The following is a 14,897-nucleotide window of genomic DNA, read 5'->3' on the forward strand; positions in this document are numbered from 1 at the left end:
AGTCTGATATATGGATTACTATGAGGAAATCCACAAAAGATATATTCTACAAGGTCATGTTTATATTGAATTTAAAAAGATCTGGAAAAATTTTAGGGATTTAGGAATGTGGAAAAAATAGAAAGCTTTTAAAAATTCAGTGATGAAATTACAGGGTAGATCATGGCAAGACAAGGGGAAATGGTTTTAAGTTAAGGGAGGGAAAATTTAGGTTGGATATCAGGGAGAAGTTCTTTGCTAAGAGAGTGGTGAGGTGCTGGAACAGGCTGCCCAGAGAGGTCGTGGATGCCCCATCCCTGGAGGTGTTCAAGGCCAGGTTGGATGGGGCCCTGGGCAGCCTGGTCTAGTGTTAGGTATCTCCATATCTCCACATGTAATGGTGGCCCTGCATGTAGAAGGGGTGTTGGAGCTTGATGATCATTGAGGTCCCTTCCAATCCAAGCTATTCTATCCTATGATTCTATTATTTTATTCTACAGTAAACTGAGAGAGAGCCCATATATTTTGTCATCGAGTACACTGCAAAGCCTGCCATGTGCCAAGAGAGAAAAAAATGTCATCACTGACCACTTGTTCCCTGAGAAGATAAATAGGGAGTTAGTGTCTGTGCCCCCAGGGAGTGCAGGAACCTGGCCTCGGGAGTGCTGGGTTGCACAGCCCTGGGAAATACCTTTCAAATGTTAGGTGAAGTTCTGGTCCATATCTACCCAGATGTCTTTGTACATTCAAATAAAGGTGTAGAAGTTCTCACACGTGATGGCTCCCCCGTGTAAGTTAATACGCAGATTTTCCTCCAGCTTCGTAGAGAGACACAGCCGCTTACGTGCGCACTGCTTTTCTTCTCGACCTCTGCAAACGCAAACCCTCCCCGCTCTGGCAGCGCCTCCCGCGTCCCCCCCGGCTGCCGCTAGGGGGCAGCACGGCTCCGCTCAACGTGCCCGGCCGCCGCTCTCTGCGCCCCCGGGACCTTCGAGCTTGCTGAAGAATTAGTAATTACTTAACGCAAAATTAATTAAAAAAAGTAAACGAGGGATCTCATCTTGTATTACAGCAAATGAAATGAAATAAAATCTGTGGTGGCACATATTAACCTGGAATGTCTCAGAATTCCGGACTGGTTTTGTTCCGTATGCTTCTGGTTCAGGCGTGTTCCGCAGTACGGAACGGAACAGCTCCTTTCCCGGCGGCGGGCGGAAGGCAGCTCGCCCAAAAACTCCCAGCGAGGAGCCGCTACCCACCTCAGCTCCGTGCGCTGAGAGCCAGAGTACTTCACATTCTTCTGCCGGTTGAGAATCACAACATATGCAGTAGAATCACAGACTGGTTTGCGTTGGAAGGAACCTTTATGATCCTGCAGTTCCAACCCCCTGCTGTAGGCAGGGACACCTCCCTCTAGACCAGGTTGCTCACAGCCCCATCCAGCCTGGCCTTCAGTGCTTTTCAGGAGGAGGCAGACACAGCTTCACTGGGCAACCTGTTCCAGTGTTTCACCACTCTCACAGTGAATAATTTGCTCCTAATATCTAGTCTAAATTTGTACTCTTCCAGTTTAAAGCCATTTCCCTTTGTCCTGTCACTACCTGCCCTGATAAAAAAAGTCCCTTTCCAGCTTTCCTGTAGGCCCCCTAAGGTACTGGAAGGCCGCTATAAGGTTCCCCCAGAGCCTTCTCTCAGCCCGTCCTTGCAGGGAGGTGCTCCAGCCCTCTGATCATCTTTGTGGCCCTCCTCTGGACCTGCTTTAACAGCTCCGCATCCTTCTCATGTTAAGGGCTGCAGAACTGGACACAGTACTCCAGATGGGGTCTCACAAGAGCAGAAGAGCAGAGGGGTCGAATCACCTCCCTTGACCTGCTGGTCACCCTTCTCTTGATGTAACCCAGGATATGGTTGGCCTTCTGGGCTGCAAGTGTGCATTGTTGAGTTTTTCATCAACCGACACTCCCAAATCCTTCTCCTCAAGGCTGCTTTCAAGCCATTCTCCACCCAGCCTGTATCTGTGTTTGGGATTGCCCTGACCCAGGTGCAGGAGCTTGCACTTGGTATTGCTGAACTTCATGAGGATGGCGTGGGCTCACCTCCCAAGCCTGTCCAGGTCCCTGTGGATGGCATCCCTTCCCTCTAGCACGTCAGTAGGCACTTAATGGAGCATAATGTCAGGTAAAAGAGAACCGAAGTACTAATCATGTACCCAAAGGCTGACATTAGTTCTGGGCTTCACCTGGTGTCTGTGAGAAGGCTGTGCTTGGGCGCTGTCAGCGTAACGAGGGGCTCAGTCCTGTTTGTGACACCCTGAAGCCAGAGCACAGCTTGGTGCTAAGAGCCTGTGGAAGAGTCCCAGCGGGCAATGTCACCATTATTCTAGATTGTTGTCTGCTGTAAAAAAGTGGAAATATTTTTAAACATCTGTAGATGATTAAAGGGTAAAGAGTCTTCCATTTAGCATTTAGGATTTATTTCAGTTTATTTCAGTTTTCTCCTTAATAAATATCAAGACAACAGACCAATTAGAAGTTAATTATTAATACATAAACCATATTCACTGTAAGTAATTCTCACAGCTGTATGAGAAGACGTATGAGGGGCGACTGAGCTCCCTGTTTGCTCAGCCCAGAGCAGAGGAGCCGAGGGGAGGCCTGATGGCGGCTGCAGCTCCTCACAGGGAGCGGAGGGGCAGCGCTGAGCTCTGCTCTGTGTGACAGCGACAGGGCCCGAGGGAACGGCATGGAGCTGCGTCAGGGGAGGGGCGGGAAAAGGGGCTCGGGAAAGGCTCTGCACCAGGGGGCGGTGGGCGCGGAACGGGCTGCCCAGGGCTGTGGGCACGGCGCGGAGCTGCTGGAGTTCAAGGAGCGTTTGAGCAGTGCTCTCAGACATAGGGGTTGAATTTTGGGAGGCCCTTTGTGGAGCCAGGAGCTGGACTCAATGATCCCTGTGGGTCCCTTCCAACTTTGAGTACTCTGTGATTCCATAGTATTAGGCTAATACAAAGCTAACTCGCACTTGACAGAATCAAGGGTAGCAATCCATGCTGTGACGCTAATTTAAAGCTGGTTCATGGAGTTAAAGGCAGGCAGAGCTCCCGGATTTTTAGGGCATCTTCTGGACTGCTCTCCTGGTGACCGTGCTGAGGTTCACACCTGGAGGTGGTCCTGCACCCCTGGGCTCAGTAATTGGAGTGCATCAGCTATGGGAACTGTGACAGAAGGAGAGGATTTTTTGCTGTCTTGTAGGCAATTAGGGGCCACAGCTCCTCCTGGGAGATAATGAGCACAGTGTGCTGCTTATGCATGATTTCCTGGAAATCTCTGTCTCCTGCATAGACATTACTTCCCTTACCACATTGTCAAGTAGAAAAGGTCTGTAACTGCATACATAGGTGTTATAGCACTCTGAAAGAAGCAGGGAGTGTATCAGTTCACTTTATAAAATGCATCAGGCATTTCAGAATGCAATACGGGGTAACACTAAGAAAAATCTACCAGAGACACCTGGGGATTAGGAAGTGGCACTATGGTATCTGGTTGCTGCAAAGATACAGGGCTTTGGCTTTGTGTACTTGTGCAGCATTGGGTGAGCAATGCTCAAAGTGAAAGGAAGACTGTGAGTTTTGAGGCAGCATGCTCCACTTCCTGCAGAATTTTTGTTCTTTTGTGAAAGTCGCTTGTCAAATTACTGATAGAACCCAGTGAGGATCTCATGTCAGTGTGGTGTAGCTGTAGGCATGGCTCAGTGTCCGATGTCTGAAGGTGTTGCTGCTGCTGCTCCAGCAACAGGCAAAGCCAATCCGTCCTGCACAGAGCTCCCTAGGAAGGAGAAATGGGTAAAGCTATTGACTTTATTGCATGAGGAAAAAACCTTGTTCCTTTATGAGAACCATCATGTATCTGGTTTTCAATGTATAAACTACTCAGTTCCTTCCTTCCTTCCTTCCTTCCTTCCTTCCTTCCTTCCTTCCTTCCTTCCTTCCTTCCTTCCTTCCTTCCTTCCTTCCTGCCTGCTTGCCTTCTCTCTCTCATTCTCTTTTTCTCTCATTCAATTTTGGCTAGTTAACTGTCTAGTTCTTAATTCCTTTCAAATCATCAGAGAATCAGCTGAAAGTACTAAAGCTCTTAAATGCTCTACTACCTACAATAGAGGAGGGTGGATGATGTGAGACTACTGATCTCATCAAATACAGCAGAGTATCAGGGACTGGGAATAATTAAATCCCAGTCACAACCATTTCTAGATCAGTCCCAAACACAGACACTACTGCATCAGCACTATGGAGATACTCAACAACTCCTTGACAAGTACCCCCCTCTCATTGGTGCAAGTCCTGGGATGATGGCCATCCACGACAGCCCTTGATGGCTTCAGGAATCCTGCCTTCAGTGTATTTCATGTTTTGAAATTAGGGAGAATTGATTTCCGATCTTTACTCCAGTCACTTTCTGGAGTTTCCAATGTATTTAGGAATAATCACAATGCATTGCCAATTAGAATGTGGACTTCAACATCCCACTCTGTTAACTGCTACAGTTATTTAGCTATAGCTAACTCCTAAATAATTTGCAATCCTCTGTCCCTTTTTGTAAAATTTGATACCAACAAAGTAACTGGAATACAGACAGGCGCCAAAGGATGCAATCCATTTACCAACAGGGTGCTCTGCCCATAGATCGGATGCATGCACAAAGATCTCTGTGCTCATTAAGGGAATGGGGTTTGTTCAAACATAGGAATCCATGTAGGTGCACGTATGTGGGAGGTGGCCAGGCTCGTGTTCAGGAGGAGGACAGTAATCCCAACAACAGCAGCCGTTACCACAGGTGAGCTGGAGAAAAGCACTATTACACTTTATTTTAGTATGCTACAAAATTCCTTATTGTATTTTATTAGGTACTTTAATACCAAGCATACTTTAAAGTAACAAAAATTATTGTTGTTATTATTTTTACAGAAAATCGGGTATTCCAACAGTTTTCTTTACAATTTTTGTTGACTTAAAAAAAAAATTACAGTTGACAAGTTACAATGGAGAGTAATGGGAAAGCAGTTACATTTAAAAAGGTAAAACATACTATTCATACTGAACCAACATTTAGTGATGCATGTCCTTGTAAGTCTCCTGTTTGTGTACAAATGGTACGTTTTGGTGGAGCTGTCCTTGTTGGGCTGCAGGGACTTGTGATTACACTTTTTGCAACTTCCTGTGGGTTTAGAAAGCACTTTTTCTTCACACAGTCACCATGATGCAAAACTGTATAACCAAAGAATATATGACAGAGAAACCCTGTTTCAGTGATTTCTGTCACAGCAAAAGTTCTGCGACTGCAATAATTTGGGATAGAGGTAAACATAAGGAATGAAAGAAGATGGTGATACAACAGCACATCCAGATAGCAGAGCTTCCACAGCCTTTTGAGACGTGCGTGTCTGTGGGCCAACAGGAGCAGTGACTGAAGGTAGGCTTTGCTAAGACACCACTGAATGGGAGCTCCTGAATGCACCCAGCCTTTGGGGGGGTGTGTGTCCCACCTGCCACTGGTTGGACTGACCACAAATTTGAAAACCTTTTGGAACTGGGACCTCAGTGATTTCATACAGGCTCATGTACCAATTATCTGTTTGTTTGTTTGTTTTTCCTTTACATGCACTTCAGCACAGCAGCAGGTGCTTGGATTACATTTATGGGGTTGGTTGAGTTGGGTGCCATTTTTGACCAGCTCTAACACCAGCCCTGTAGAGGTCAGGGAGTCTCCTACACACAGTTACAAGTGCAGATTTAGATTAAAACAACATTTATTTATATCTATTTTTAAATGCTCCCCAGATTCACATGTAAATTTATTTGCAGACATCCATCTACATCAGTGTTTGGTTTCTAAAATCAGCAGTGCCACACTACTACCTTGGTGATTAGATAATTCCTTGAGTTTATTTGCTTGAAGATGATTTTTCAATCAAAGATGAAACTAGTTTTCTGAGATCTATGCACTAAATTCTTGAATACTTTGTGTTGTGCAGCTAATCATTAAAAATCAGCTTTAACTCATGCTTTGCCATGTCTTCAATGTATCACATCGTCTAGGACTGACAATAACAAGCAGTGATGCTTTTAGCCATTTCCTCTGATACTCATGAGAGGAGAGGAGGAGGATGGGGCTGCTGCCATGCCACGAGGAGCTGTGTGTGGCACTGGGTGTGATGAGCACAGGCTGCTCTCTGCCTGGTGCTCAGACCCAGGTCTTTCTCAGTACCCTGTGTCTCCATCTGTTTCCTGCTCTGGAAGGAGGGTGCCCGTTGGGTGGCTTCTGCAGATGGGAGCCCTGGGCTCTGCACACCCCTGTGCCCCACTGTCCACAGTGGGCATTTGTTTGTTGTCTCTTCACTGATGCGTGGAGTTAAGGCCATAAAGGACATTTAATCACCGAGCCTGATTGGCAGTAGTGGGGCCAGAGATCTTCCCCTGTAGTTGTGTGGCAGAACAGGGAAAAGAACAGAAATGCCCTTACAGGCACCTTGTACATTTAAAGGGTAAATTGCTTTTTCCTATGAAAAAAGAAATCAAATGCTTATATTTTGTCACTTTAAATGCAAAGAATTCTATGTTGCTTGGGAAATTATAGCATGATGATATTCAGTCAGACATATCTTATACTATGTATGCTTCATAGAACTAGATTATAGGTCAGAAATAATTTCTCAGTTTTAAATTTGTTACAGACATAGATTATTTGGAGCACATATGCCATAAAAATTGAGAAGCATTACAGTTTTAGTCAACTTATTATACACTGAAGTAAATGAAGTGCAGAAATGTAGCATTAAAAGTTTTGCTTTTCCACTAGATGATGGAGACATTCAGAGTCTATTTATAAATGCTTATTTAAGAGATGTCCTATCAGCTTCTTGGCTACTGGGATAGGAATAGTCTGGAGTTAACTGCCTCTCTACTGTGAAAGGTTTTAAAGCTTTTTGCTTTCTGTCTGAATAAAAAAAATGACATTTACAAACCTCCTGATGCATATATTTTACATATGTTTGTCTAGCAACAACTACACCCCTTTTAATTTATTCCCCAAATGTGACTTTTCATGCATGTCTTCCGAATGCTGTATTCAGCAACAGTTTCTAATGAGCTGGTGTGTAATCCATGATTGCATTTCTCTTCCAGAAATCCCTTCCACGTCTGGCTGGTCTATGTTAGAAGGTAGCGTTTACCAATCAGGCGGTTTTGCTCTCGTCAGCGTTCTTCTCTCTCGGAGGCCCTTTCCCAAGCTTCTTCCCGTTTTAATGTTGATGTACAAAAGCTGTTGTTCATTTTGTTTTGTGCTCATTCTAGTGAGGATTGGCTTAGAAGGACTGTGCAAAACAGAGAGAAGAGAAAAGTTGGTTTACTGCCAGCTGACATAAAGGCGTTCACACTGCATGCACTTGGCTCAAGCCAAACATCTGAGCACTATTTGCACACACTTCATTATTGGTATTTCCACTTAGCATGAAAAATGGCAAGTTCAATCTTCAAATATAGAGATGATTTGTAGTCTGGAAGCCTTAAAAATCAGTTTTCATCAGCAAATCAACACAAGAGGTCAAAATAGTGACATTGTTTCATTTAAATTTTGAACGATATGAAAATAAAGACACAATGTGCACGAGACCAGAATCAAATTTGCTGGAGGAGTGCAGCGAATCATGTTATAATCCTGACATCTCTATTCTGTATCAATAAATCTTTCATTCCTCTGAGCACATAATCCGCATTTGTAACCATGATAGAACAATATATGGTGATGCTGTAGGGGATGGTTGTGCTATGGCTGACCCTGCTAAGCCCTCAGGTGCTGCTGTGCAGGTGCCAGTGAATGCCAAAATGCAACTGCGCTGGCGTTTGGCTTTGACCAAAGAGTACAGGTGTAGCTGGCTGGTGCTCAGCCAGGAGAGGAGCAGTACCTTCATCATGCCATTGGACTCATCCTAACACAGTGCCCGCTATGGGAGGCTGCTGGGATTTAGAACTTAGGGGAAAACATGGTTCTTTTTCTAAAAATGAAAGAATGAATTTAACCATGGAATGACAGTGAACAAAGTGCTTCAGAACTAGAAGCTCTTCAACATGTTGGAGCAGGAAAACGGATCATTGATTCCCACTGAAGTTAATTCCCTGTGGCCCTGCACACTTGCTTCCTGCATCAACTTCCCATTGATTCTTGAACTGATGTCCTTCAAGCAAAGCTGGTCCTGGCAGGAAAGTTCTGATTCCTTGTAGCCCACCATGTTCAGCATTTATTTATAATCCAGATGTATTTCACACACATACACACACACACACACACACAAACAAACAAACAAAAAAACCCCAACCTTTTTAATTGAAATTGCTGATGCTAGAACCTAGGAAATAAACCATCCAAGAATCATAAGTATTGTTTCTTTTCTTATACAATCCAAGGTTGGTGAAACAGAAAGGTGAGGAAAGCCGAAGTTGCATGGTGAGGAGTCATGTCCTTAGATTCCTACGAGCAAGGTAAAACTAATAGAACTGAAGGAACCATTTATTTCACTTGTTTTTTAGTCATAACATAGTGTCCCTATGTTATGCAAATCCTTAGCAGTGTTCTTTGGATTTCCAGCAATACTCAGTGTTTGGATTGTAGTAGCGTCTGGGTTGCCAAGCCCTTTATTTATTCTTTTGACAAATTTTGCATACAGGTGTTACCCACAGAAATGTCACTTAGTAACTACCAGAGGTGCCTAGCTGATAAAGTGGAAATAAGTCATTCACATCCAACATCTCTCAGTCTGACTTGTATTACCCCATGGGCTCTTGATTGACTCCTTGCTGCTGCCTAGAAATCAGGTAATGAAAGCCATCTGTGTGAAAGCCCCATTGCCCAAAACATCCAGGCACTATGCTATTAAATTCTCTGTCTAAGGCTGTGAGGGGCTGCCTGTTGGGCTGACATCCTGGCAGGGCGTTGTTACTCGTATTTGAGATGTTCTCTTAGGGAAGGCAGTCCTGCTGATGGCAGATCTGGGTTACATTCACCCTGCGAGGGATTTACAGCATTTTAGCGTTCAGGTAAACATTCAGGGAGAGGACACTGCTATTTCTTTGTTTTGAAGATAAAAACGGACATTAAGATTTTGTGGTTGCTCCCTCCCAAGGTGCAGAACACTGGATTTCATGGAGTCAGTTACATGCCATTACCTTAAAGCCTGTTGGATAGTAAGTATATGGAGGAAGGCACCTTCCAGGTCAGAATACAATTTCTCTACACCAGGCTTAACACTTCACCCCATTAATCATCATCAGCTACATTTAAGCAATCTCCTTGCTGTTTATTTGACTGGTACTCTAGAAAACTTTCTGAGCATTAATCTTTTATTGCTGTCTCCATATACAATCAATTACTGTGATCTCCTGAGCTAATGAGCAGCTGAATGGACCAGAGGTTTCTCCCAGCACATCCACAGTGTTCCTTCAACCCACGGAGAAACATTTTCTATCTCTGGGAGGCTGGCATGGTGTTTGGTGTCTGGTAGCAGATGGAGGAATCTTCTTTCTTTGAAAATAATCCCTTCAATGTACATGATAAAAGTTATTTGGGTGGTCTGAGAGAATGATTTTATTTTTCTAGTGTCGAAGAGGAAGACATAGATGTGTGTTCTCCTTGGCTTACCTGTTGTGGATGCCTTGTCCTGCACAGTGCATAGAGCACCCTTTGCCCTGGCCTCATTGCATGTTCTTATGCATTACCCTGAGAGCCACCCTGGGGCAAATACCATGCTGTGTAAACAGTCAGGCATCAACTCAGGTTCCTCTCCAAAGTCATAAGTGTCCTGGTGTCAAAGCCAAAATCCTAATATGGACTTTTTGGGGATGCATCCCATAGACAATCCTGTCTAAATTTCCCAGAGTGTTGTGGAAAATGGTTTCAGAAGTATTCAAGAATTTTCTAAATGCTCTGAATGAAAGAATGCCCAGTCTGTTTTGCCCACAGGAGACTCACTCAGTTCATGGCTGCACAAGGGCTTTTCTAGCATCCAAGAAGAGAGTTCCAGGGAGATAATGGTGGAAATGAACCACTAAACCAAAAGAATGGCATCTTATAAGAGACCTTTTTCCAGGAAGAAGTAGAAAAATGGATAAAGAGAATCCAGTCAGAATACTTTTGCTGACCTCTTGGTATCTGTGTACTACTTACAGCCATAAACAACTCATACGCTGTCAGTCACAAGGAGAAACCCTGTGCATTGCAGGCACACTGCAGACCTAAAGCTGCACTCCATGCTCCCAGTGCCTGCCTTGTAATTTCAAAATCCAATCTATTCTTACACTGTATTTTATTTTACCTTTTTCTGCTGCTATATGTAGAGAATGACACAGAGCAGGAGAAAAGTGCTGTGGGTGCAGAGAGGCTGTTTGGTTGCAGGCAGTGTGCTCTGTTTGCTGTGGGGGGAGGTGGAGGAGAAGAATGAGATACATTATTTTCTGGCTTTTTTAAAATTTTGAATATGTTTTCTGTGTTTTGAAGCTGTTATGGTAAGAAAAAAAAAAGTTTCAAGAAAAAATGTGATTTTTAAGAGAAATTCATTTGGAAAAAAAAAAAAAAAAAAAAAAGAATGGAACAAAGAAGTCTGATAATCTTGTGCCAAAGTGTGAAAGGAGAGATATATTGGGAAGTCAGGTCTGGAGCCCAGGGTTCAGCAGTTTCCCTGTTTGCATTCTTGATTTCTTCAAGTTCATTTTCTTTTCCAGATGGAAGAGTTGAGGAAGGTGAGGAGCAAGTTTGGGTGGAGAGAGAAGATGGAAGATAGGAGGTGGGAGGTGGGCTTGGAACAATATCTCACATAACACCAGCTCTCAGAATCAGGCATTTGGGCAGGCATGGGAAACTGATTCCATCCTCTGATGGTTCCTAGCACTGGTGAGCACCTGTGGGGTCCTACAGTGCTGCAGACCATGGGAGGAGACTGGAGTCCTATATCTGAGATGGACAGAGTGAGATGTGGGAATCCTGGACGATGGGATTTATAATTGTCCTGTGTGGTAACTAACAGCATGCATGGAAACGTGAAGAGAGAAACTACTGCCCATGCAGTGATGATCTTTATCCTGAAATATCAAATTATTAGGCAATTGCAGATTAGTTGTTTGTAGGAGGTTGTCAGAGAACTCATGTCAGCACAGCTTGAGGGCTGGTATTTTTAGTCCTGTTGGGGCGTGAGGCTGACTCTCAGGGCTGCTTTCACAGAGCAAGAATGGCTTTGCCGGAGGTGAGCTTGAGGCTTCACCTCCACAACAGTTGGACTAGATTATTTTAGTGGTCTTTTCCAACTGCAACGATTCTACAATTCTGCGATCCTAGGAGGGCTGAATTCAAAGGATGAGAAGCACAGCTTAGGGGCTGGTGGGCCTGCTGCAGGTGTGCAGGGAGGGGGCTGGGTAGGTGAGGCATGAGTCAGCCTCACAGTAGAGAAATCTGTTCTTATAGTTGTATGGAGCTGATGTTCCAATTTGTGCCATTGCCCCTTGTTCTGTTGCTGGGCACCATCGAAAAGAGCATGGTCCCATTTTCTTGACACATGCTTTTTACATACTCATAAGTGTTGATAAGATTTTCTTAATCTTCTCCAGGCTGAACAGTCCCAGGTCTCTCAGCCTTTCCTCATACATGAGATACTCTAGGCCCTCAGTCATCTTCATGACCCTCCAATGGATTCCCTCAGCAGTTCCTTGTCTTTCTTGAACTGGGGAGCCCAGGACTGGATACAGCACTCCAGCTGTGGCCTCACCAGGACAGAGTAGATGGGGAGAATCACCTTCCTCAACCTGCTGGCCACACACTCTTTCAAATGCATCCCAGGAAACCATTGGCCTTGTTGGCTACAAGGGCACACTGCAGGCTCATGACCAACCTGCTCTCCATCAGAACCCCCAAGTCCTTCTCCAGAGAGCTCCTCTGCAGCAGATCAGTCCCTAACCTGTTGTGATGCATGCAGTTGCCCTTCTCTGCATCCCAGGGTGCAGGACTGTACACTCGCCCCTGTTGAACCTCATCAGGTTCCTCTCTGCCCAACTCTCATGTCTGAGCAGGTGGAGTTTGACTGCACTTTTTCAGTGCCAGTGTTAGTTTAAAGAAGGCACCTCATCAGAGCCTGACAGATTTTTTTTTTTTCCTTTTAACAGGATTCTCTTTCAAATGAACCTAGATAAAACCAGATGGCAATGACAGGCTCTGAAGCCCCAAGTAGGGGCTGATTTCAAGCTTCTTCCGCCAACCTGCCTAATCCCCGGCTCAGGTGGCCTTCTGGTTTGAAAAGTGGCTCCAAAAGTACAACATATGCATGTGCATTGGTGAGAAAGGCAGGAGGAGAGTGACAGGCAGAGGGAAGAGAGACCTATCCAAGAATAGAGGAACATCATAGCTGCCATCCCTGTCAGCTGTCAGTACCAGTCTGTGCTGATGGAAACATCCTTGGGTGACAGCTCTTCTGCCTTGCTACCAGCAGCTCCTGAGTTCCTCAGTGGGGCAGCTGGGGGCCAGCACTGCCACTGCTCTGCTGCGTAGCACTGAACGAGGCAGGAGGCTGTGTGCCAACGTGGGTGCTGGAATGCTGGGATGTAGGGACCAGCTCCAGCCAAACAGTGGAAAGTGTTTTCTTCCATTTCAATATTTGCTCTGTGCCTAGTGAGAAAAGGAAGGTTTTTATCATAATGAACAAACACAGCAAAAAAGCCTCCTATTCTTTCTCCCAGAGAGCTTTCTTTCACTTCAGAACAGAAATTCAAGAGGCATCAGAGAGATTCTCCTTCCTCTGATGGATCCTTTCCAGAAGGCTCATCAATTTGTGTTTTGTACTTGCTGATGTTGCTGGGGGTTTGGGATGGCAGCCACGTCTCAGGACAGGTTTGCTGGCATGGGGGATCTGGTCTGTTGTTGGAAGGATGGAGAGGCTGAAATGCCTCCATCAATACCGCCTTTCACTTGAAGCAGCTTCCTGCTCCACAGAGTTGTAGGCTCAAGTCAAGCAGAATCAGTGACTTGTTGTTCATCTATTTTTATTTCCTCTTGTGGTTTGCTGCAGTCTTTCTTTACCCAGATGGTCAAATAAATTGCTGTCACTGAACAGGAGTCCCTGAGCAGTGATTCCTAAACTCTTCCTGTTCTTTAGCTGTTGAATGAGAAAACATTGTACTTTCTTTGTATTCTACACATTTGCTGGCATTGCTTTTTAATTTCTTTCTTGGAACCCAGAGGATCTGTAGGTATTTTTGTTTGTTTCATGAGTTTTTAAGCTGCGTGATCAGACTGCTCAGAAAGCTCCGCATCAGCTTTACTTAAAAGCTGTTGGGAACTTTGATCTGTACTTGTTTGCTGAGAACCAAGCTGAGGGCCAGGCCGTGTCGGACTAATACCCAGCCCTGAGCAGAGAGGCCTGAAAACATTTGGATTCCCACTGTATATTTTTATGTTTTCCTTGTTTTGGTTATAATAGATTTGTATTGAGCATTACTAGTTCTGTATGTTCCAGGAGTTTACTGGTGCTGTGCTGGACAGCATTAGAAGCTGATGTCAGCGTACCTTCAGCCTGGGAAAACAAATCTTACTGATATTGATACAAAGCTCTACTTTTTCAGAAAGGAAATCAGAAAGGAGCCCAGAACCATCCTGTGGGGCTGGGGCCAAGCTTGGGGAGAGCTGCTCGTCAGGAACAGCACCATGCCCAGGCTGTGTGATGTTCTAAGCTTTGGTGAGGCCACAACTTAAGTGCTATGATCAGTTTTGGGCCCCTCACTACAAGAAGGAAATTGAGGCCCTGGAACATGTCCAGAGAAGGGCAACAGAGCTGGAAACAGTTTGGAGCACAGGTCTCATGGGGAGCAGCTGAGGGAACTTGGATGGTTCAGTCTGGAAGAGAAGAGGAGGCTCAGGGCAGACCTTATTGCTCTCTACAACTGCCTGAAAGGAGATTGCAGCGAGGCAAGGGGCAGCCTCTGCTCCCATGTAACAGTGACAGGATGAGAGGGAATGGCCTTGAGTTGCACCACGGGAGGTTTAGTTTGTATATCAGGAAAAATTTCTGCTCAGAAGGAGTGGTGAGGCTGCTCAGGGAGGTGATGGAGCCATCGTCCTTAGAGGTGCTCAAGAACCATGTGGATGTGGCACTGAGGGATATGGTTTAGTAGTATGGCGGTGATGGATTGACAGCTTGGACTGATGACTTTAGTGATATTTTCAACCTTAATGATTCTGTGATTCTATAGATTGTACATGTTGTGTGTGTGGCGGGGTGGAGGGGTTCTGCCCTGATGGAAATCTGGGATATGGAACAGGGCCATGGAGGTGCCAGCCAGCACCTCTGAGTGAGGAAATCACGACGGCGTGGTTGATTTTACTGTGGCAGAGGAAACAGAGCTTGGCTTTGTTTCAAGAGATTGGATTTCCCCAAATAATTTCCCAGTTCATATAATGAGTTTTTCCCCCATTAGAAAGAAGCAGAGCTGTGACAATTTGCTGGCCATTCTGGTATGTTAAAAGGAAATTTTCTATGCATCAAATTTTCTGAAATAATTTGCTGACTTTCAAATGTTATACTTCATTAAGACAACTACAAGAAGTTCAGTGTAAGCATCTTGGAAACCGTAGCAAATAATATCAGTGCTGCCAAATCTTTAATGCTGCAGAATAATAAAAGCTTTTAAACTGTCTTTTCTTTGTGTGAAATGAATTTTCCTCCTCCTTGGCCAGCACGATCTGGGAGCACTGCACAGACCTGACCTGAGAGGACTGGTGCTGCAGCCTTCCCTACCTTGGTGTCTGCGGCACCAGGAGACATCCCCACCCTAAAACTTGTGCTCTTGATTACATCTCTTGATCTTTGGCATTTACTGGGACAAATGTTTCAGC

General features: G+C 44.9%; 1 protein-coding gene across 1 annotated transcript in view; it reads right to left on the reverse strand.

Moving 5' to 3' along the window:
* Window positions 1-819: 819 nt before the first annotated feature.
* LHFPL3 (LHFPL tetraspan subfamily member 3) overlaps window positions 820-14,897 on the reverse strand; it is a gene marked incomplete at both ends in the record, with an annotated part of 241,270 nt that continues 227,192 nt past the window's right edge. The window contains 2 exons of the mRNA XM_079533711.1: window positions 820-978; window positions 1,092-1,279. Of these exons, the coding sequence (XP_079389837.1) occupies window positions 820-978; window positions 1,092-1,279 (347 nt within the window). The remainder of the gene's footprint in view (window positions 979-1,091; window positions 1,280-14,897) is intronic.

This window comes from Tetrao urogallus (genome assembly GCF_951394365.1).
Source record: "Tetrao urogallus genome assembly, chromosome: 1".
NCBI classification, from domain to species: domain Eukaryota; kingdom Metazoa; phylum Chordata; class Aves; order Galliformes; family Phasianidae; genus Tetrao; species Tetrao urogallus.